The sequence below is a fragment of the Coregonus lavaretus genome (assembly GCF_964263955.1).
Source record: "Coregonus lavaretus genome assembly, chromosome: 31".
Lineage (NCBI taxonomy): Eukaryota > Metazoa > Chordata > Actinopteri > Salmoniformes > Salmonidae > Coregonus > Coregonus lavaretus.
This window is the reverse complement of record NC_140018.1, coordinates 4566781-4591403: the sequence shown is the minus strand read 5'-3', so window position 1 is coordinate 4591403 and position 24623 is coordinate 4566781. Positions and strand designations below refer to the sequence as shown.

The 24623-nt window shown below is 46.9% G+C and overlaps 2 protein-coding genes across 2 annotated transcripts in view; one reads left to right on the top strand and one right to left on the bottom strand.

Moving 5' to 3' along the window:
• Positions 1–24623, top strand: part of LOC311106745 (ryanodine receptor 3-like) — a gene marked incomplete at both ends in the record, with an annotated part of 179129 nt that overhangs the window by 78164 nt on the left and 76342 nt on the right. The window contains 8 exons of the mRNA XM_084149143.1: positions 7906–8132; positions 9211–9423; positions 9584–9796; positions 10150–10327; positions 11141–11365; positions 12240–12440; positions 22401–22503; positions 22987–23121. Of these exons, the coding sequence (XP_084005269.1) occupies positions 7906–8132; positions 9211–9423; positions 9584–9796; positions 10150–10327; positions 11141–11365; positions 12240–12440; positions 22401–22503; positions 22987–23121 (1495 nt within the window). The remainder of the gene's footprint in view (positions 1–7905; positions 8133–9210; positions 9424–9583; positions 9797–10149; positions 10328–11140; positions 11366–12239; positions 12441–22400; positions 22504–22986; positions 23122–24623) is intronic.
• LOC311106718 (uncharacterized protein) lies at positions 13534–20552 on the bottom strand (the record flags this gene model as incomplete). Its single annotated transcript, XM_084149122.1, has 3 exons — positions 20471–20552; positions 19580–20361; positions 13534–13550 (listed from the first exon to the last, which is right to left on the bottom strand). Exons 2-3 carry the CDS (start codon positions 20151–20153, stop codon positions 13534–13536), a joined length of 591 nt encoding a protein of 196 aa, XP_084005248.1. The 5' UTR covers positions 20154–20361; positions 20471–20552.

Here is a 24623-nt window from a genome sequence, read left to right as displayed (position 1 = left end):
TATAGCCAGTCTACTACTATAGTCAGTCTACTACTATAACCAGTCTACTACTATAGCCAGTCTACTACTATAGCCAGTCTACTATTATAGCCAGTCTACTATTATAGCCAGTCTACTACTATAGCCAGTCTACTACTATAGCCAGTCTACTACTATAGCCAGTCTACTACTATAGCCAGTCTACTATTATAGCCAGTCTACTACTATAGCCAGTCTACTACTATAGCCAGTCTACTACTATAGCCAGTCTACTACTATAGCCAGTCTACTACTATAACCAGTCTACTACTATAGCCAGTCTACTACTATAGCCAGTCTACTATTATAGCCAGTCTACTACTATAGCCAGTCTACTACTATAGCCAGTCTATAGCCAGTCTACTACTATAGCCAGTCTACTACTATAGCCAGTCTACTATTATAGCCAGTCTACTACTATAGCCAGTCTACTACTATAACCAGTCTACTACTATAGCCAGTCTACTACTATAGCCAGTCTACTATTATAGCCAGTCTACTACTATAGCCAGTCTATAGCCAGTCTACTACTATAGCCAGTCTACTACTATAGCCAGTCTACTACTATAGTCAGTCTACTACTATAGCCAGTCTACTACTATAGCCAGTCTACTACTATAACCAGTCTGCTACTATAGCCAGTCTACTACTATAGCCAGTCTACTACTATAACCAGTCTACTACTATAGCCAGTCTACTACTATAGCCAGTCTACTACTATAACCAGTCTGCTATTATAGCCAGTCTACTACTATAGCCAGTCTACTACTATAGCCAGTCTACTACTATAGTCAGTCTACTACTATAGCCAGTCTACTACTATAGCCAGTCTACTACTATAGCCAGTCTACTACTATAACCAGTCTGCTATTATAGCCAGTCTACTACTATAGCCAGTCTACTACTATAGCCAGTCTACTACTATAGCCAGTCTACTACTATAGTCAGTCTACTACTATAGTCAGTCTACTACTATAGTCAGTCTACTACTATAGCCAGTCTACTACTATAGCCAGTCTACTACTATAGCCAGTCTACTACTATAGCCAGTCTACTACTATAACCAGTCTACTACTATAGCCAGTCTACTACTATAGCCAGTCTACTACTATAGCCAGTCTACTATTATAGTCAGTCTACTACTATAGCCAGTCTACTACTATAACCAGTCTACTACTATAGCCAGTCTACTACTATAGCCAGTCTACTACTATAGCCAGTCTACTATTATAGCCAGTCTATAGCCAGTCTACTATTATAGCCAGTCTACTACTATAGCCAGTCTACTACTATAGCCAGTCTACTATTATAGCCAGTCTACTACTATAGCCAGTCTACTACTATAACCAGTCTATAGCCAGTCTACTACTATAACCAGTCTACTACTATAGCCAGTCTACTACTATAGCCAGTCTACTACTATAGCCAGTCTATAGCCAGTCTACTACTATAGTCAGTCTACTACTATAGCCAGTCTACTACTATAGCCAGTCTACTACTATAGCCAGTCTACTACTATAACCAGTCTACTATTATAGCCAGTCTACTACTATAGCCAGTCTACTACTATAGCCAGTCTACTACTATAGCCAGTCTACTACTATAACCAGTCTATAGCCAGTCTACTACTATAACCAGTCTATAGCCAGTCTACTACTATAGCCAGTCTACTACTATAACCAGTCTACTATTATAGCCAGTCTACTACTATAGCCAGTCTACTACTATAGCCAGTCTACTACTATAGCCAGTCTACTACTATAGCCAGTCTACTACTATAACCAGTCTACTATTATAGCCAGTCTACTACTATAGCCAGTCTACTACTATAGCCAGTCTACTACTATAGCCAGTCTACTACTATAACCAGTCTATAGCCAGTCTACTACTATAACCAGTCTATAGCCAGTCTACTACTATAGCCAGTCTACTACTATAACCAGTCTACTATTATAGCCAGTCTACTACTATAGCCAGTCTACTACTATAGCCAGTCTACTACTATAGCCAGTCTACTACTATAACCAGTCTATAGCCAGTCTACTACTATAACCAGTCTACTACTATAGCCAGTCTACTACTATAGCCAGTCTACTACTATAGCCAGTCTACTATTATAGCCATTCTATAGCCAGTCTACTATTATAGCCAGTCTACTACTATAGCCAGTCTACTATTATAGCCAGTCTACTACTATAGCCAGTCTACTACTATAACCAGTCTATAGCCAGTCTACTACTATAACCAGTCTACTACTATAGCCAGTCTACTACTATAGCCAGTCTACTACTATAGCCAGTCTATAGCCAGTCTACTATTATAGCCAGTCTACTACTATAGCCAGTCTACTACTATAGCCAGTCTACTATTATAGCCAGTCTACTACTATAGCCAGTCTACTACTATAACCAGTCTATAGCCAGTCTACTACTATAACCAGTCTACTACTATAGCCAGTCTACCACTATAGCCAGTCTACTACTATAGCCAGTCTATAGCCAGTCTACTACTATAGTCAGTCTACTACTATAGCCAGTCTACTATTATAGCCAGTCTACTACTATAGCCAGTCTACTACTATAACCAGTCTATAGCCAGTCTACTACTATAGCCAGTCTACTACTATAGCCAGTCTATAGCCAGTCTACTACTATAGCCAGTCTACTACTATAGCCAGTCTACTACTATAGCCAGTCTACTATTATAGCCAGTCTATAGCCAGTCTACTATTATAGCCAGTCTACTACTATAGCCAGTCTACTACTATAGCCAGTCTACTATTATAGCCAGTCTACTACTATAGCCAGTCTACTACTATAGCCAGTCTACTATTATAGCCAGTCTACTACTATAGCCAGTCTACTACTATAGCCAGTCTACTATTATAGCCAGTCTACTATTATAGCCAGTCTACTACTATAACCAGTCTACTATTATAGCCAGTCTACTACTATAGCCAGTCTACTACTATAGCCAGTCTACTATTATAGCCAGTCTACTATTATAGCCAGTCTACTACTATAGTCAGTCTACTACTATAACCAGTCTATAGCCAGTCTACTATTATAGCCAGTCTACTACTATAGCCAGTCTACTACTATAACCAGTCTACTATTATAGCCAGTCTACTACTATAGCCAGTCTACTACTATAGCCAGTCTACTATTATAGCCAGTCTACTATTATAGCCAGTCTACTACTATAGTCAGTCTACTACTATAACCAGTCTATAGCCAGTCTACTACTATAGCCAGTCTACTACTATAACCAGTCTACTACTATAGCCAGTCTACTACTATAACCAGTCTACTACTATAGCCAGTCTACTACTATAGCCAGTCTACTACTATAACCAGTCTGCTACTACAGATTAAAACAGTTTGGTAAGATTAATAAAAACTAATGATGCAAGTCATTACAGTCACTGTAATTAACCTATGTGAATCATCACTGATATTATAATGAACTTGCACAAATCCCAACTTTTATTGTTAACTCATGAATTCATTAAAAATATGACTAATTAACTGATGTGAATCTTTCCTATAACTGTTAACACATCTCTCTATCTCTCTCAATTCAATTACATTACATTCAATTTAAGGGCTTTATTGGCATGGGAAACATATGTTAACATTGCCAAAGCAAGTGAAAAAGATAGTAAACAAAAGTGAAATAAACAATAAATATTAACAGTAAACATTACACTCAGAGGTTCCAAAAGAATAAAGACATTTCAGATGTCATATTATGTACAGTTGAAGTCGGAAGTTTACATTAGCCAAATACATTTAAACTCAGTTTTTCACTACTCCTGACATTTAATTCTAGTAAAAATTCCCTGTTTTAGGTCAGTTAGAATCACCACTTCATTTTAAGAATGGGAAATGTCAGAATAATAGTAGAGAGAATGTTTTATTTCAGCTTTTATTTCTTTCATCACATTCCCAGTGGGTCAGAAGTTTACATACACTCAATTAGTATTTGGTAGCATTGCCTTTAAATTGTTTAACTTGGGCCAAACATTTCAGGTAGCCTTCCACAAGCTTCCCACAATAAGTTGGGTGAATTTTGGCCCATTCCTCCTGACAGAGCTGGTGTAACTGAGTCAGGTTTGTAGGCCTCCTTGCTCGCACACACTTTTGAAGTTCTGCCCACAGATTTTCTATAGGATTGAGGTCAGGGCTTTGTGATGGCCACTCCAATACCTTGACTTTGTTGTCATTAAGCCATTTTGCCACAACTTTGGAAGTATGCATAGGGTCATTGTTCATTTGGAAGACCCATTTGCGACCAAGATTTAACTTCCTGACTGATGTCTAGAGATGTTGCTTCAATATATCCACATAATTTTCTTTCCTCATGATGCCATCTATTTAGTGAAGTGCACCAGTCTCCCTTGCAGCAAAGCACCCCCACAGCATGATGCTGCCACCCCCGTGCTTCACGGTTGGGATGGTGTTCTTCGGCTTGCAAGTACCCCCTTTTTCCTCCAAAGATAACGATTGTCATTATGGCCAAACAGTTGTATTTTTTTTTCATCAGACCAGAGGACATTTCTCCAAAAAGTAAGATCTTTGTCCCATGTGCAGTTGCAAACCGTAGTCTGGCTTTTTTATGGTGGTTTTGGAGCAGTGGCTTCTTCCTTGCTGAGCGTCCTTTCAAGTTATGTCGATATAGGACTCGTTTTACTGTGGATATAGATACTTTTGTACCTGTTTCCTCCAGCATCTTCACAGGGTCCTTTGCTGTTGTTCTGGGATTGATTTTCACTTTTCGCACCAAAGTACATTCATCTCTAGGAGACAGAACGCGTCTCCTTCCTGAGCGGTATGACGGCTGCGTGGTCCCATGGTGTTTATACTTGCGTACTATTGTTTGTACAGATGAACGTGGTACCTTCAGGCGTTTGGAAATTGCTCCCAAGGATGAACCAGACTTGTGGAGGTCAACAATGTTTTTTCTGAAGTCTTGGCTAATTTATTTTCATTTTCCCATGATGTCAAGCAAAGAGGCACTGAGTTTGAAGGTAGACCTTGAAATACATCCTCAGGTACACCTCCAATTGACTCAATGATGTCAATTAGCCTTTCAGAACCTTCTAAAGCCATGACATCATTTTTTGGAATTTTCCAAGCTGTTTAAAGGCACAGTCAACTTAGTGTATGTAAACTTCTGACCCACTGGAATTGTGATACAGTGAGTTATAAGTGAAATTATCTGTCTGTAAACAATTGTTGGAAAAATTACAAAAATTACTGTCCTAACCAACTTGCCAAAACTATAGTTTATTAACAAGACATTTGTGGAGTGGTTGAAAAACAAGTTTTAATGATTCCAACCTAAATGTATGTAAACTTCCGACTTCAACTGTATATACAGTGGGGAGAACAAGTATTTGATACACTGCCGATTTTGCAGGTTTTCCTACTTACAAAGCATGTAGAGGTTTGTAATTTTTATCATAGGTACACTTCACCTGTCCAGAAAATCACATTGTATGATTTTTAAGTAATTATTTTGCATTTTATTGCATGACATAAGTATTTGATCACCTACCAACCAGTAAGAATTCCAGCTCTCACAGACCTGTTAGTTTTTCTTTAAGAAGCCCTCCTGTTCTCCACTCATTACCTGTATTAACTGCACCTGTTTGAACTCGTTACTTGTATAAAAGACACCTGTCCACACACTCAATCAAACAGACTCCAACCTCTCCACAATGGCCAAGACCAGAGAGCTGTGTAAGGACATCAGGGATAAAATTTTAGACCTGCACAAGGCTGGGATGGGCTACAGGACAATAGGCAAGCAGCTTGGTGAGAAGTACTTGTATCAAATACTTGTTCTCCCCACTGTATACAGTGTTGTAACAATGTGCAAATAGTTAAAGTCCAAATGGGATATTAAATAAACATAAATATAGGTTGTATTTACAATGGTGTTTGTACTTCACTGGTTGCCCTTTTCTTGTGGCAACAGGTAACAAATCTTGCTGCTGTGATGGCAAACTGTGGTATTTCACCCATTAGATAAGGGAGTTTATCAAAATTGGGTTTGTTTTCAAATTCTTTGTGGATCTCTGTAATCTGACGGAAATATGTGTCTCTAATATGGTCATACATTTGGCAGGAGGTTAGGAAATGCAGCTCAGTTTCCACCTCATTTTATGGGCAGTGTGCACATAGCCTGTCTTCTCTTGAGAGCCAGGTCTGCCTATGGCGGCCTTTCTCAATAGCAAGGCTATGCTCACTGAGTCTGTACATAGTCAAAGCTTTCCTTAAGTTTGGATCAGTCACAGTGGTCAGGTATTCTGCCACTGTCTACTCTCTGTTTAGGGCCAAATAGCATTCTAGTTTGCTCTGTTTTTTTGTTAATACTTTCCAATGTGTCAAGTAATTCTCTTTTTGTTTTCTCATGATTTGGTTGGGTCTAATTGTGTTGTTGTTGTTGTCCTGGGGCTCTGTGGGGTCTGTTTGTGTTTGTGAACAGAGCCCCAGGACCAGCTTACTTACGGGACTCTTCTCCAAGTTCATCTCTCTGTAGGTGATGGCTTTGCTATGGAAGGTTTGGGAATCGCTTCCTTTTAAGTGATTATAGAAATTAACGGCTCTTTTCTGGATTTTGATAATTAGCGGGTATTTGCCTAATTCTGCTCTGCATGCATTATTTGGTGTTTTTCGTTATACATAGAGGATAGTTTTGCAGATTTCTGCATGCAGAGTCTCAATTTGGTGTTTGTACCATTTTGTGAATTATTGGTGGTGAGTGGACCCCAGACCTCACAACCATAAAGGGCAATGGGTTCTATAACTGATTCAAGTATTTTTAGCCAGATCCTAGTCAAATTTTATGTTCCTTTTGATGGCATAGAAGGCCCTTCTTGCCTTGTCTCTCAGATCGTTCACAGCTTTGTGGAAGTTACCTGTGGCGCTGATGTTTAGGCCGAGGTATAGTTTTGTGTGTGCTCTAGGGCAATGGTGTCTAGATGGAATTTGTATTTGTGGTCCTGGCAATTGGAACTTTTTTGGAACACCATTATTTTTTATCTTACTGAGATTTACTGTCAGGGCCCAGGTCTGACAGAATCTGTGCAGAATACCTAGGTGCTGCTGTAGGCCCTCCTTGGTTGGTGACAGAAGCACCAGATCATCAGCAAACAGTAGACATTTCACTTCAGATTCTTTAGGGTGAGGCCGGGTGCTGCAGACTTTTCTAGTGCCCTCGCCAATTCTATGATATATATGTTGAAGAGGGTGGGGCTTAAACTGCATCCCTGTCTCACCCCACGGCCCTGTGGAAAGAAATGTGTATGTTTTTTGCCAATTTTAATCGCACACTTGTTGTTTGTGTACATCGATTTTATAATGTCATATGATTTTCCCCCAACCCCACTTTCCATCAATTGGTATAGCAGACCCTCACGCCTTATTGACTCAAAGCTTTTTCGAAATCAACAAAGCATCAGAAGACTTTGCCTTTGTTTTGGTTTGTTTGTTTGTCAATTAGGGTGTGCAGGGTGAATACGTGGTCTGTCGTACGGTAATTTGGTAAAAAGCCAATTATCTCTCTCTCTCTCTCTCTCTCTCTCTATTCAATTCAAAAATCTTTATTGGCATGGGAAACATATGCCAAAGCAAGTGAAATAGGAAATAAAGAAAAGTGAAATAAAAAATAAATAGTAAACATTACACTCACAAAAGTTCCAAAGGAATAGAGACATTTCAGATGTCATATTATGGCTATATACAGTGTTGTAATGATGCTCTCTCTCTCTCTCTCTCTCTCTCTCTCTCTCTCTCTCTCTCTCTCTCTCTCTCTCTCTCTCTCTCTCTCTCTCTCTCTCTCTCTCTCTCTTTCCCTCTATCCATCTCTCTCTGTCCCCAGGACACCATGCCCCTGTCGTCGGCCATCTTTAAGAGTGAGCAGCGTAACCCTGTGCCCCAGTGTCCTCCGCGTCTGGACGTTCAGACTATCGTAGCAGTGCTGTGGAGCCGTATGCCCAACACCTTCCTCACCGTGGAGACTGCCAGGGTCTCAGAGAGACACGGCTGGGTGGTGCAGTGTCTGGAGCCCCTGCAGATGATGGCTGTTCATGTACCTGAGGAAAACAGGTGGCTTATGCACACTTGTGGTTTATTTCTATCTGGAATCAATACCTAGCCTCTACCCTTAGGCTTAGACACTTCTCGTAGATTTGAATGGATTTGAAAGGATTAGATGAATGTAGTAATATCTTGTTCATTTATCCCTCTGGTGGGCTAATTTGAGTTTTCACTATATTTCCTAAATCCATGTATTGCTTAGCCACTCTCTCTCTCTCTCTCTTTGCTATCTTCTCTCTATCTCTCCCCTTCCACTCCCCTCTCAATCTCTCCCCTTCCACTCCCCTCTCTCTCTCTCCCTCCTCCCCCTCCCCTCTCCATCTCTCCCCTTCCACTCCCCTCTCCATCTCTCCCCTTCCACTCCCCTCTCTCTCTCTCCCTCCTCCCCCTCCCCTCTCCATCTCTCCCCTTCCACTCCCCTCTCCATCTCTCCCCTTCCACTCCCCTCTCTCTCTCTCCCTCCTCCCCCTCCCCTCTCCATCTCTCCCCTTCCACTCCCCTCTCTCTCTCTCCCTCCTCCCCCTCCCCTCTCCATCTCTCCCCTTCCACTCCCCTCTCCCTCTCCCCTTCCACTCCCCTCTCCATCTCTCCCTCCTCCCCCTCCCTCTCCATCTCTCCCCTTCCACTCCCCTCTCCATCTCTCCCCTTCCACTCCCCTCTCTCTCTCTCCCTCCTCCCCCTCCCCTCTCCATCTCTCCCCTTCCACTCCCCTCTCCATCTCTCCCCTTCCACTCCCCTCTCTCTCTCTCCCTCCTCCCCCTCCCCTCTCCATCTCTCCCCTTCCACTCCCCTCTCCATCTCTCCCCTTCCACTCCCCTCTCTCTCTCTCCCTCCTCCCCCTCCCCTCTCCATCTCTCCCCTTCCACTCCCCTCTCCATCTCTCCCTCCTCCCCCTCCCTCTCCATCTCTCCCCTTCCACTCCCCTCTCCATCTCTCCCCTTCCACTCCCCTCTCCATCTCTCCCTCCTCCCCCTCTCTCTCCATCTCTCCCTCCTCCCCCTCCCTCTCCATCTCTCCCCTCCCTCTCCATCTCTCCCTCCTCCCCCTCCTCCCCCTCCTCCCCCTTCTCCCCTCCCCCTCCCCTCAGATGTCTGGACATCCTGGAGCTATCGGAGAATGAGGGTTTGAGGAAGTTCCACTACCACACCCTGAAGCTCTACTGTGCCCTCTGCGCATTGGGCAACACCCGCGTGGCACACGCCCTCTGCTCCCACCTCGACCAATCACAGCTGCTCTACACCATCGACAACCAATACCTATCCGGCATGCTGAGAGAGGGATTCTATAATGTTCTTATGAGGTGGGTGAGGAGTTCATTGGTTGGTGGATGAGGGGTCTTTATAATGAACAAGATGTTTACCCACTATTTTTATTGAAATCTATTATTATGCTGATAATTGATTGGTTAAATGACTGACTGTTTAATGGATTGATTGGTTGGTCTATGTACCTACCACCAGCATCCACCTGGAGACAGCGAAGGAGGCACGCCTGATGATGAACAACGAGTTTATCATCCCCGTGACCGATGAGACGCGCTCCATCAAGCTGTTCCCTGACGAGTCCAAGAGACACTCTCTACCCGGTGTAGGCCTCAGCACCTCTCTGAAACCACGCCTCAACTTCTCCCCTCTCTCCTTCATCACCACCAAGAAGCAGCAGCGTCTCCACAGGTCAGAGTTTTACTACTTTAACTTCACTTGTATAGTACTTTTCTGTCAAGTTGTAATGCTTTCAGACTTCGGCTCACATACTATTTGAAGTCATTTGAAATACTTAATCTGGGCTTGATTGAGCTTGGCTGGCTCAATGGACCAATAGAATAGTGACAAAACTGTAAACCCCGCCCATCTGGTGCTCTAGACAGACAAGAGCAAACGCTTAAAGTATTTGAAAGATTTCAGGCAATATTTCTGCTACAGGTTTTGTTTTTTACTACTTTGACATTTTTATAGTGTTATACTGATACACTTGGGTACGACAAATGCACTATAAATAAAATACATTATTATAATGATTCCTCCAGTCCCCAGATCCCCCTGGGCATCCTGAAGGAGAAGGCCATCAGTATGCTGACTGAGGCGGTGCAGGGAGGAGGCAGTCACATCAGAGACCCAGTAGGGGGCAGTGTGGAGTACCAGTTTGTCCCCATCCTCAAGCTGATCGGGACCCTGCTGATCATGGGGGTTCTCACCAGCGAGGAGGTGAGGTTTAAATCAGTTGGTATGGTGTGTGAGTGTGGCGCTAGCAACGCCAGGGTCCTATTCACTAGGAGTGAAACGAAAGCAAACGGACTGGAACAGTTCTGCTTCGGTGTGTACTAATGAAAACAACCCAGGGTTCTGGGTTTAATTCCCGATGGGGTGACATATACGAAAAATGGATGTACTGACTGTGCTGTAAGTGGCTTTGGATAAATATAGTGTCTGTTAAATGGCATATACAGGCAACTGCCAAAATAAAGGAAACACCAACATAAAGTGTCTTAATAGTGCGTTGGGCCACCACGAGCCAGAACAGCTTCAATGCACCTTGGTATAGATTCTACAAGTGTCTAGAGCTCTATTGGAGGGATGTGACACCATTCTTCAACCAGAAATTCCATAATTTGGTGTTTTTGTTGATGGTGATGGAAAACACTGTCAAAGGCGCCGCTCCAGAATCTCCCGTAAGTGTTCAATTGGGTTGAGATCTGGTGACTGAGCATATGGTTTACATCGTTTTCATACTCATAAAACCATTCAGTGACCACTCGTGCCCTGTAGGTGGGGGGCATTGTCATCCTATGGGGACATAGCCATGGTAGCCAAAATAATGGCCTGCCCAGCATTTTTAAACATGACCCTAAGCATGATGGAATGTTAATTGCTTAATTAACTCAGGAACCACACCTGTGTGGAAACACCTGCTTTCAATATACTTTGTATCCCTCATTTACTCAAGTGTTTCCTTTATTTTGGCAGTTAAATGTATAGGATGTATATTTGAATTATGTGTCGTGTTTTTCCATGTACTAGGTGAGGCTGATCCTGCTCCTCATCGAGCCCAACGTGTTCGGGGAGCCAGAGGAGGAGGAGGCGAAGGTGGAGGAGGTGGAGGCAGCAGCGGGAGGAGGAGAGAAGGAGGAGGTGAGCAGCAACGAGGTGAAGGCTGTGGAGGCTGGTGAGGAGGAGACCAAGGAGGTCAAACCGCCCGTGAAGGGACTGCTGGAGAAGACACTGCCTGAGTCTGTCAAACGACAGGTAGGAGAGAGCGCGCACACACACACACACTCAGTTTCTCACACACTGGCAGAGTTGGTGAAGTGCCAGGCGTTCAGTCCCAGGCGTTCAGTCCCAGGCGTTCAGTCCCAGGCGTTCAGTCCCAGGCGTTCAGTCCCAGGCGTTCAGTCCCAGGCGTTCAGTCCCAGGCGTTCAGTCCCAGGCGTTCAGTCCCAGCTAAATGGATTGTTAGGAAATTGATGCCAATAGTAAAGTGGCTACAAGAGCGTTGAACAGTTTTGCGGGCCCCCCCACAAGGTCTGCGCTAATCTCATGCTATTTTACACATTTTGCCATGAGGCTGAGAAAACGTTGCTGTTTTAGAGCTAATTTCCTGCTATTCTACAAATTTTGCCATTAGGCAGAGAGAAAATGTTGCAGTTTGAAAGCTAATTTCCTCTAATTGTACACATTTTTTTCATGGCTTATGACGTGTTCATATACTGTCTGAAATAACTGTGGGGCCCTCTGCCTTACGAGGGCTGCGGGGATGTGTGCTACGACAATGAGTGGCTGGCTACTCAATCAAATTGAATGTACCAGCAAAATCGTTACCAGCAAAACGACTATCAACAAAAACATAAACTGTACTGAATAACATTTTGGTGATCAGATTAAACCATAATTAGTACATCACATGTAACAAAAGTAGGTGTGTACTAACTATAGTACTGTACTTTATATGATACTGACTGGAATAACCCTCTCTACTAGATGTTTGAACATCAACTTTATCTTTCTCAAGTCTACTAGACAATTCACAACTCAATTCAGAATTGAGCCCAACCCTGTTGTGTACTGCACTGCACTGTACTGTCCATGATCCAACATGATCTAACTCTCTCTTCTCTGCTAGATGTGTGAGCTGCTGCACTACTTCTGTGACTGTGAGTTGAAGCAGCGCATCGAGGCCATCGTGTCCTTCTCAGACAGCTTTGTGTCCAAGCTGCAGTACAATCAGAAGTTCAGGTATAACGAGCTAATGTTGGCCCTCAACATGTCTGCTGCCGTTACCGCCAAGAAGACCAAGGAGTTCAGATCGCCTCCACAGGAACAGGTACTGTTGTCGTCTTTCTTGTCGTTTTTTTGCACAAAACCTACCAACATTCAACCACGTTGTTAAGAAGAAGCAGTTGTTTTGTTTTTCATCATTCATGACATTTGGCAGACATTCTTATCTAGTATCAGAATCAGAAAAAAAACTGTCATTCAACAATCTTGATAGAAATTTGAAAAAGGCAAGAACTGCCATAAAATACTGTAAGGTCTCCGAAAGTAAAACCTTCTTTTAAAACATTTCTGAAATGAATGAGCTACGATTCAAAATTCAAGCACAGCAAGAACCCCCAAAATACCAAAAGGCAGGGCCCCGTTTGACCCTTCTAAAACCTTAAATCAAGACAGACAGATGCCTCTGGTACTCAGATACCCTGCCTTACGAAAATATCCCCCACAAGGTTTTCTCATTTTCACAACAACAGATGTTGGACTAATCAGTCTCAAACAACCCAGCCTCTCTCTGTTGTCCCTGGTGGCGGCTGTACTGATATTAGGTTCCTTCAGCTTGGGCGTTGAGTCGAACTGTAAATGCTCTGTCAACGCATCACATCTAGGATCAGATTACCCTTACCCTAATCCTATTCTTAACCATTACGGGAATGCAGAAATATCTAGCCCTGTGTCCGTGGTTTTGAATAACTTGTGAATACAGCTCAGCAGTTTAAAGGTGCAGCAATAGAACTTGTAAATGGAATTGATCTGAGGGTTGCTTTAGCAGGTGTGTCGGTAATGTTCAAATGTCGTTCGAAGGTAAGAAGATCCAGCACACTGCACTTGCAAAGTGTCATGCTTCTACTTTTATTTGTATAGAACAGCAGGAGAGGCACAGAGGTAGTCAGGATCTCAGACACTTAGAACCAATCTCTATGATCTATTAAACCTCCATGTAACTGTTTCTCTTTCCTCACTGTGCCTGGGAGCTGAGTAGGAGAACATTAGAGAGAGAGAACACCTCACACCAACACACACACACACACACACACACACACACACACACACACACACACACACACACACACACACACACACACAGGATCTCAAGCACAGACATACACACACACATCTAAAACTTCCAGTTTCCAGGCCAGTCTTTAACCCAGTACAGCTCCTGTTTACACAATACAAGAGTGAGTCAGACTGTAATTAGACCTGCCCGTTAGCGCACACACACACACACACACACACACACACACACACACACACACTGCTCTCCTGTTCACACTTCTAATAGCACTCCCCTACAGCTGCTAAGCCTATGCTGATCAATCTCTCTCCTGCTAGCTGCCCTTTCTCAGTTATCAAAGACACTGATCTGTGTTTCAGAAGCAAAATGTTTGACACTGGTGTTTACCTACTCACTTCACTACACTGCTACCTAGAACCTAAAAGGGTTCTTCTGCAGTCCCCTGTTAGGTTCTAACTCTCATCTCTCCAAGATGTCAGAATGAGTGATAACAGGTGTATGAACTGTGCCTACCTTGTTTTTGGTGCCGGCTCCTGTTTCACTGATTCGGACTCTCTAGTTTGACTGTATGTCGTGGTGAATCCCATCGACAACGCCAACTGTTAGGTTTTGAAACTCACGGGACAACTAGTCAAAGCTCAAACCAAGTTTATTCACCCACTGGGTCAAACAGCTGCATAAGACAAAGACATGTGTCCATCAGCACATATATTTATACCCTCCTACTAGGCGGAGTCACCTCCTTGCACATCTGGACAGCCAATACATCTCCGTTGCTAGGCAGGAACTTAAATGGTGACTGTTCCTTCTCACTTCATCTGACCTGACCTCGGCCCGAATTCCTCACTCCTCCCTAATCCACGGCTGTCCAACCTTATCAGTGACTGAAACCAGCCTGTTGCCCATCTCCTCTCTAAAGGATACATGAGATTTAACAATAACGTTCCGACAGAATGGAACATTTCTGCACTCCCTTTCTCCCTCAGTAGATTTCCATACACCCAGTTATAATATGGTAACAAGAGGGTTCTACATGGAAACCAAAATGGTTCTACCTGGAACCAAAAAGGGTTCTACCTGGAACCAAAAAGGGTTCTACCTGGAACCAAAAAGGGTTCCCTTTTGGAAACATTTTCTCTAAGAGTGTACTCACCAATACCTCTTTATTTCTCACTATATTTTATTTAGAAGCGGTAGTGCCAGAAATAGAATCAAAACATTGGCAACATCCTCGACTCAATTACGTTTATAGTGAGTCTCTTTTATAGTTAGCACTAGTCTCTCCACATATAGCTAGTTACCATATGTGGTGTGTAGCAGGTGTTTGTTCCAATGGTCTTATTACTGTAGCCTCCTGGTAAAAAGCTTTCCACACAATAGGATGAGAATCTATCTCCTCATAGCATCCCCTATAAATTATGTCTCCAAGCTAGAGGTAAAACCATCCAGACCAATCTCCTCTTCATTGATCAAACAGATGTGATCTAGGGAGAATCTCCTTGTCACGGTTCAGACAGACGACAAGAGGACCACAATTGCGTCACACCAGAAAGTTTATTAAACTTAAGGGAAAAGGGAAGTAGGGAGTGAGTGAAGCTCCAGGGGTTATTCCGTCCAATGTGCTGGGTCTGTGCCCCCCCCCCAGTGGCAGCGATGCGTCCGATGACGCCGGTGGTTGGTGGTCCAGAAGTCCTGGGGGGGAGGAAACACAGACACAACGGGGCGGATGAAACAAGGCAGAAGTACAGTTCAAGGGAAATCCAAACACGTTGTAGCAAGGCAGAAGGCTGGTCAGAGTTACCGGGGTCGAAGAGTAGTCAGGAGTCGTAATGGCAGAAAGCAGGTCTGGTTTTCCTGGGGCAGAAGAGTATCCAAGAATCAGGCAGGTCCGGGGTCACAAAACAAGGGTGAGCCAGAAGCGCGAGCAAACAGGTTCCGGGTGTGAGCTTTGCAGACGATCTGACAAAGGAGAGCTGAAAGACAGGACTTTAAATACTGGGAGAGGTTAGTGGGTAATGCAGCGCAGCTGGCAGAGTAATTAGAGCCGAGCAGAGCAGGGACAGGTGGAGCTAGTTAGGCTGAGTAGAGAGAGAGTGGTGAGCAAAGTGGAAGATAGTGGAAACATATTAAGGTGGTAACCCGGTGGAGTGAGAGGGCTCATGACAGAACCCCCCCCCCAAGGGACGGCCCCAGAAGTCCCAAGAGCAACACCACGCCGGGCGGGAGGAGGGGAGCCGGAGGAGGGCTAGAACTCCTCCGAACGGTCCGAGCGAACGTCCTCATCCTCGGAGGAAGCCGGAGGGCCGTGGTCGGGAGATGGGACAGGTCCCGAGACAGGATCAGGCACAGGACAGGAAGCCGAGCGGGCAGGACGGTTAGGGATCCCTCTGGGGCGGCCCCTACGGATTGCAGGTTGATCAGGATGCCGTTGGTGGAAGGCGGTGATGAGAGTCCTATCCACAATCCGACTAGCTGGCACCCAGGTCCTTTCCTCAGGTCCATAGCCCTCCCAGTCAATGAGGTACTGGAGACCCCTACCCCTCCGTCTGGACCGAAGCAGGCGGCGGACGGTGTAAACCAGACCACCATCGACGAGCTGTGGAGGAGGAGGACAAGGCGCAGCAGGGACCAGCGGACTCTCATGAATGGGCTTAATCTTAGACACATGGAAAGTGGGGTGCACCCTCATGGAATTAGGCAGTTGGAGCCGGACAGCAGTTGGGCTAATCACTCTTATGATAGGGAATGGGCCAATGAACCGAGGTGCCAGCTTTTGCGACTCCACCCTGAGTGGCAGGTTCCTTGACGACAACCACACCCTTTGACCAACATGGTAGGTGGGAGCAGGGATTCTCCGACGGTTGGCCCCGGTAGTGTAGCTGGCAACGGATCTGAGAAGTGTGGCTCGGGCTTGTGACCAGGTGCGGCGACATCGACGGGCAAAAGCAAGTGCAGATGGGCAAGTAACCTCCCCTTCCTGGCTGGCAAATAGAGGAGGCTGGTAACCATAAACACATTGGAAAGGGGACATACCGATGGCAGAGCAGGTCAGAGAATTGTGTGCGTACTCCACCCATGTCAATTGCTGCGACCAGGAGTGGGGGTTGCGTGAAGTCATGCATCGCAGTGCCTTCTCGAGCTCCTGATTTGCCCGCTCTGACTGCCCATTGGATTGGGGATGGAATCCGGAAGTCAGACTGACTGTGGCTCCCAGCAGGTGACAGAACTCCTTCCAAAAAGCGGAGGAGAATTGTGGACCACGGTCAGAAACTACATCCTTTGGCAGTCCGTGGATCCGGAAGACGTGTTCCAGGACCACCTGGGCGGTCTCCTTGGCGGTTGGGAGCTTGGGGAGGGGAATGAAGTGTGCCATCTTGCTGAATCGGTCAACTATGGTGAGAATGACGGTCATGCCACTTGAAGGGGGCAGCCCCGTGACAAAGTCAAGGGCGATGTGAGACCAGGGACGTCTGGGCACAGGCAGGGGCTGCAGCAATCCGGCTGGGGGCTGGCAGGACGACTTGTGTTGGTTGCAGATGGGGCAGGCTTGGACGAATTCCCGTACATCCTTTCTCAGAGAGGGCCACCAGAACCTCTGGGCGAGCAGGTTGTAAGTGCGGGTGGAGCCAGGGTGACAAGCTAGGCGGGAGTCATGTCCCCACTGAACGACCTGGGACCTCAGGTTTTCGGGGACAAAAAGGCGGTCAGCTGGGCAAGTGCTGGGACCGGGCTGGTTACGGAGAGCTTCCAGCACCTGTTCCTCAACAGCCCAGGTCAGAGCTGCTACGATGCAGGGACTTGGCAGAATCGACACAGGATCCTTGGAGGGGTTGTCATCCTTCTGGAATTGACGGGAGAGGGCGTCTGGCTTGGTGTTGCGTGATCCAGGCCGGTATGACAGAGTGAAATTAAACCTGGTGAAGAACAGGGCCCAGCGGGACTGCCTGGAGTTCAACCGTTTGGCCGTGCGGATGTACTCCAAGTTCTTATGATCGGTCCAAACGAGAAATGGAATGGTGGACCCCTCCAGCCAGTGACGCCACTCCTCCAAGGCAAGCTTCACAGCCAGCAGCTCTCGGTTCCCTATGTCGTAATTGCACTCAGAGGGGGACAACCGACGTGAGAAAAAGGCACAGGGATGGAGCTTCCTATCCTCCGCAGCCCACTGAGAAATCACAGCACCAACTCCCACATCCGAGGCGTCCACCTCCACAATGAATTGCCGGTCCACATCAGGCATCTGGAGGATGGGAGCGGAGGTGAACCTTACCTTGAGGGTACTGAAGGCCTTGTCGGCTGCTGGGGTCCAGGTGAAGGGTTGCTTGGTGCTGGTTAGAGCAGTGAGAGGGGCAGCAACGGTACTGTAGTTCCGGATAAACTTTCTATAGAAGTTAGCAAACCCCAGAAACTGTTGCAGCTTCTTTCTGTTCTCCGGAACTGGCCATGAAGTGACTGCTGATACTTTGGCAGGATCCATTTGGATACTTCCCTCTGCCACTATGTACCCCAGGAAGGCCACTGTCTTGACGTGAAACTCACATTTCTCTGCCTTGGCGTAGAGGGAATTCTCCAGAAGACGATGAAGGACTTGCTGGACATGGCGGGTGTGTTCAGACAGGTTTCTGGAGTAGATTAAGATGTCATCCAGGTAAACGAAGACAAACTTGTTTAACATGTCCCGCAGTACATCATTCACTAGAGCCTGGAACACAGCAGGAGCATTGGTGAGGCCAAAAGGCATAACCAGATACTCGTAGTGGCCTGTTGGTGTATTGAATGCGGTCTTCCATTCATCTCCCTCCCGGATCCGCACTAGGTGGTAAGCGTTTCTGAGATCCAACTTGGTAAAAACAGTGGCTCCCTGGAGCAACTCAAAAGCAGAGGTGAGCAGAGGGAGAGGGTAACGGTTTTTCACTGTGATGTCGTTGAGTCCCCTGTAGTCGATGCAGGGGCGAAGAGATCCGTCCCTCTTCCCCACAAAGAAGAAGCCAGCACCAGCCGGAGATGAAGATGAACGGATCAATCCTGTGGACAGAGAGTCATTGATGTAATCCTCCATGGACTTTCTTTCAGGAGCAGACAACGAATAAAGACGGCCCCTTGGAGGGGCTGTTCCAGGGAGGAGGTCGATGGCACAGTCGTACGGTCGGTGAGGGGGCAGAGATGTGGCTCTTGCTTTGTTAAACACTTCTCTGAGACCATGGTAGCATTCTGGGACATGGGAGAGGTCAGGAGCGGAGTTAGTAGGTACTGGCCGAGGGGGTAGTGCGGCAGCAAGCAGGCAGGTTCGGTGGCAGTCCTCTCCCCACTCCCTGATCACCCCGGTCACCCAGTCGAGCTGAGGGTTGTGCCGGCGGAGCCATGGGTAACCCAGGATGAGGGGTTGGCCTGGAGAGGGGAGCAGGTGAAACTGGATAGTTTCTTGATGGTTTCCGGACAGACCCATCAAGACCGGGGCCGTGACATGAGTGACCGATCCGAGTAAGTGTCCGTCCAGTGCCCGGGCAGGAATAGGAGGTGTCAAACGGAGGTTCTCCAGTCCCAGTTGGCGTGCCAGCTTGATGTCCATTATGTTGGCTTCGGCGCCAGAATCCACCAGAGCAGCCAGGGTGTGAGTTGAGTCAGAGAGGCGGAGGTGAACTTGCAGCAGGGGTTTGCGGTCGGAGGACTGGATGGTCATTGAGCTCAACCGGACTCCCCCTATGCCCGGTGAGCTTCGGCTTTTAAAGGGCAGGTTACCACACGATGTCCATCACCTCCACAATAGAGGCAGAGGTTTGAGGTGAAGCGGCGCTGGCGCTCTGCAGGAGTGAGAGAGGCTCGCCCAATCTCCATAGGCTCAGACTGATCAAGCTGACTTGGGTGAGTGGCAGTAGCTGACAGGAGCCCAGTCGGATCTCTCCGAATGCCGGTAGTTGGTGGACCTTGGCGCCCCCTCTCACGACGACGGGTCTGTATCCTTCTGTCGATCCGGACAGTCAGTGCGATGGCTTCATCAAGAGTGGAAGGCAGTTCATGGGAGACCAACTCGTCCTTGATATAGTCAGCCAAGCTATGGAAGAACGCGTCCACCAACGATGGTGTGTTCCAAGAACTTCGTCTTGCCAGGGTTCGGAAGTCGATGGAATGGTCTGCGACTGTACGTCTGCCTTGTCGAATACTGAACAGTTCACGAGACGCCTCTGCGGTTGGTGAATCCAGGTCAAACACCTTCAGCATCTCCTCAGCAAACAGGTCGAAGGTTGCACATGCGGGGGTTTGACGTTCGAACTCTGCTGTTCCCCAGAGTCGAGCTCGGCCCGTCAGGTGAGTGATGGCATACCCGACCTTAGCCCCCTCCGTGGCGAAGGTCCTTGGCTGCAAGGAGAACTGAAGTCGGCAGCTAGTCAGGAATGGCCGGACCTGGGTAGAATCGCCGTTGAACCGCTCGGGGTTTCCAATCTTGGGTTCCGGGGCAGCGGCTGCAATGACCGGGGCAGGTAACTCGGAGGCAGGGCTGGTGGGCAGACTGGCTGGGGTAAGGTTGGTGAGGAGTTGGATGATCATGGCGAGTTGTTGTTGCTGCTGCTGGGACTGCTGCTGGTGCTGCTGGAACTGCTGATGCTGTTGGTGGCCGACCTGAAGCAGAGAGGTGATGTCGCCGCTCATGCGGCCTAGCTCTCTCTCAGTGTGTTCCAGGCGTAGCATGGCGGTGGGTTGCTCAGGTTCTTCGGTTTCCATGTCGGGGGAAGTGTGCGCTGAGTCCATAATGGTCAGATCGTACTGTCACGGTTCAGACAGACGACAAGAGGACCACAATTGCGTCACACCAGAAAGTTTATTAAACTTAAGGGAAAAGGGAAGTAGGGAGTGAGTGAAGGCTCCAGGGGTTATTCCGTCCAATGTGCTGGGTCTGTGCCCCCCCCCAGTGGCAGCGATGCGTCCGATGACGCCGGTGGTTGGTGGTCCAGAAGTCCTGGGGGGGAGGAAACACAGACACAACGGGGCGGATGAAACAAGGCAGAAGTACAGTTCAAGGGAAATCCAAACACGTTGTAGCAAGGCAGAAGGCTGGTCAGAGTTACCGGGGTCGAAGAGTAGTCAGGAGTCGTAATGGCAGAAAGCAGGTCTGGTTTTCCTGGGGCAGAAGAGTATCCAAGAATCAGGCAGGTCCGGGGTCACAAAACAAGGGTGAGCCAGAAGCGCGAGCAAACAGGTTCCGGGTGTGAGCTTTGCAGACGATCTGACAAAGGAGAGCTGAAAGACAGGACTTTAAATACTGGGAGAGGTTAGTGGGTAATGCAGCGCAGCTGGCAGAGTAATTAGAGCCGAGCAGAGCAGGGACAGGTGGAGCTAGTTAGGCTGAGTAGAGAGAGAGTGGTGAGCAAAGTGGAAGATAGTGGAAACAAATTAAGGTGGTAACCCGGTGGAGTGAGAGGGCTCATGACACTCCTGGCCTGTCTGACTCACTGTAATGATGCTGCGCTGTAGGGATGGCATCTCAGTTTCTCTGTCTGAGTCTCTCTCTGTGGGATGGCCTCTCAGTTTCTCTGTCTGAGTCTCTCTCTGTGGGATGGCCTCTCAGTTTCTCTGTCTGAGTCTCTCTCTGTGGGATGGCCTCATAGTTTCTCTGTCTGAGTCTTTCTCTGTGGGATGGCCTCTCAGTTTCTCTGTCTGAGTCTCTCTCTGTGGGATGGCCTCATAGTTTCTCTGTCTGAGTCTCTCTCTGTGGGATGGCCTCTCAGTTTCTCTGTCTGAGTCTCTCTCTGTGGGATGGCCTCTCAGTTTCTCTGTCTGAGTCTCTCTTTGTGGGATGGCCTCTCAGTTTCTCTGTCTGAGTCTCTCTCTGTGGGATGGCCTCATAGTTTCTCTGTCTGAGTCTCTCTCTGTGGGATGGCCTCTCAGTTTCTCTGTCTGAGTCTCTCTCTGTGGGATGGCCTCTCAGTTTCTCTGTCTGAGTCTCTCTCTGTGGGATGGCCTCATAGTTTCTCTGTCTGAGTGTCTCTCTGTGGGATGGCCTCATAGTTTCTCTGTCTGAGTCTCTCTCTGTGGGATGGCCTCATAGTTTCTCTGTCTGAGTCTTTCTCTGTGGGATGGCCTCTCAGTTTCTCTGTCTGAGTCTCTCTCTGTGGGATGGCCTCATAGTTTCTCTGTCTGAGTCTCTCTCTGTGGGATGGCCTCTCAGTTTCTCTGTCTGAGTCTCTCTCTGTGGGATGGCCTCTCATTTTCTCTGTCTGAGTCTCTCTTTGTGGGATGGCCTCTCAGTTTCTCTGTCTGAGTCTCTCTCTGTGGGATGGCCTCTCAGTTTCTCTGTCTGAGTCTCTCTCTGTGGGATGGCCTCTCAGTTTCTCTGTCTGAGTCTCTCTCTGTGGGATGGCCTCTCAGTTTCTCTGTCTGAGTCTCTCTCTGTGGGATGGCCTCTCAGTTTCTCTGTCTGAGTCTCTCTCTGTGGGATGGCCTCATAGTTTCTCTGTCTGAGTCTCTCTCTGTGGGATGGCCTCATAGTTTCTCTGTCTGAGTCTCTCTCTGTAGGATGGCCTCTCAGTTTCTCTGTCTGAGTCTCTCTCTGTGGGATGGCCTCTCAGTTTCTCTGTCTGAGTCTCTCTCTGTGGGATGGCCTCTCAGTTTCTCTGTCTGAGTCTCTCTCTGTGGGATGGCCTCTCAGTTTCTCTGTCTGAGTCTCTCTCTGTGGGATGGCCTCATAGTTTTTCTGTCTGAGTCTCTCTCTGTGGGATGGCCTCTCAGTTTCTCTGTCTGAGTCTCTCTCTGTGGGATGGCCTCATAGTTTATCTGTCTAAGCCTCCCTCCCTCCCTCCCTCCCCTCCCTCCCTCCCTCCCTCCCTCCCTCCCTCCTTCCCTCCCTCCCTCCCTCCCTCCCTCCCTCCCTCCCTCCCTCCCTCCCTCCCTCCCTCCCTCCCTCCCTCCCTCTCTCCCTCTCTCCCTCTCTCCCTCTCTCCCTCTCTCCCTCTCTCCCTCTCTCCCTCTCTCCCTCCCTCCCTCCCTCCCTCCTTATAGATCAACATCCTGTTAAACTTTGCTGCTGGGGAGGACTGTCCCTGTCCTGAAGAGATTCAGGAGGACCTCTACAAATTTCATGATGAGCTGAGACTGCACTGCGGTACGATGTCCACACACACACCACACACATACATGGGCGCACACACGCATATGCAGAAGCACATGCACATGCACACAGACACAGACACACACACACACACACACACACACACACATACACACACACACACACACACACACTGACTGTTAAAAGAGTAATCCTAATTTGAGATGCAGGCACATACAGTAACTCACAGATCTCCCATTGACATCAAATCAATACATCATTTCAGTTATTCATTCAAAAGTTCATCCAAAAGTTACAATGGCTCCTACATGACATGATGATTCTTGGCCGGCATGAGTATCAATCAATAGGTTCACAGGTTCAATAGTGATGGGAATATGTTAACTGTAATAATAAACTCTAGGTCTACCAAAGAGCACTACATGAACCTCTATGTCGCAGTGTGATGGAGACACCTGAGTTAAAATCCTCCTCCCAGTCCGCCTTTCATATTTGTTTCTGTCTCTGTCCCTGCAGGCATCCCAGTGGAGGAGGAGGAGGGGGAAGAGGACACTTCCGTAAAGGGTCGTCTGCTGGCCATGCTCTATAAGGTCAAGGGACCGCCCAAGAAAGTAGAGGAGGAGCCTACAGAGCAGGAACAAGCTCCTCCCAGTAAGATACTCACTGTCCCTCTGTCTTTGTGTGAACCAAGGTAACACATTAACGTGACAAAATGCCATACATATTCAGTCAGCTGTACTTGAGAGATATTTTAAACACGCTCGTCACTTATCTGATCGACGTACCGATATTACAGTTGGACTGTGTGAAATGTTTAACGCTCGGTGCTATAGGTTCTCGCCTCAGTTCTGCAATATTGAAGAGTTACATTAGTAGACTCATTTTGACTTCCCTGTAGGTCATAATCTTTAATCTCATATTAACCTCATACTCAACCTCACCAATGACAGCAGATGTTATTATTCTGTAAGATATCTATAAAATGTATTGTTCCCCCACAACACTACAGAAGCTCTAGGGACATGCAACCAGTCTGTTCCCAGCAGCTCAACAACAACCTCCGCTCACAACCTCCACAGCACCACTCCAGACATTCTGTTTAAAACGGAGGAAACTTCCTCGCTGTTATTTGGCTACACACAAACCCTCATTGGCAGAGAAAATATCTAAATAGGTGGCTCTGCTCATTTGTAGTCAGGCCGCAGGGTGTTTTTGGACAGCCTCACTTCTGAAAACAGGGGTGGAGTAGAGGTGGAGCAGATGTACTGTGTGTGTGTGTGTGTGTGTGTGTGTGTGTGTGTGTGTGTGTGTGTGTGTGTGTGTGTGTGTGTGTGTGTGTGTGTGTGTGTGTGTGTGTGTGTGTGTGTGTGTGTGTGCTGTGACTCCACTCAGGTCCCGGGGTAGGGTTCTGTCTGCCAACCAGCTTTCATTTACACCAATTAGACTGCTGTTACTGCTCCACCTCAACATCACAGTTCACTAAATGAAGTACAAACTTCAAAATGAAAGCGTTAATGATATATTAATTTCAGAAAATACTGTGAATAGTTTATTTCTTTGTTTGTATGTAGTTGTTTGTTTACATTATTATTATTTATATATATATATATATATATATATGTACTGGATATAGTTTGGAGCTTACAGTTACTTGTAAAGTTATTGGGGTTGGTTTTGGATGTTGTGTGCTTTGCTTTTGTACCTTGATCAGTATACTTCCTTCCCAATCCAAAGTCAAGACTAACCTTGGTCATTGGTGCTTCCCACCAGGGACCTACAGTAACATAGCTACAGCTGTTGGTGTACCAGGAACAGACTGGTCAGTTTTCCCCCAGGCACTCCCACCATGAGTGTTGAAGGACAATCAGAAGTTAGACACTTATAATCGAGGCAATCTATTGGTTGCAGGAGAAAAAAATTAAAGTTCATTATCTGTTGAGGGACAGTTCTAATGACAAGGTACTTCGCATTCCCATCTAGGCCAGCCTCATCGACTTAATTACAAAACGTACAGATCAAGTTTCAGATGAGGATGGAGGGGGATTCAGGGGGTTTAAGGAGGAAGTCTACATTGGGTAGAGGAGAGGAGGGGGAGGAGAGGAGGAAGGTGAGGGGGGGAGAGAGACAAAAGAAGAGGAGAGGAGGGGGAGGAG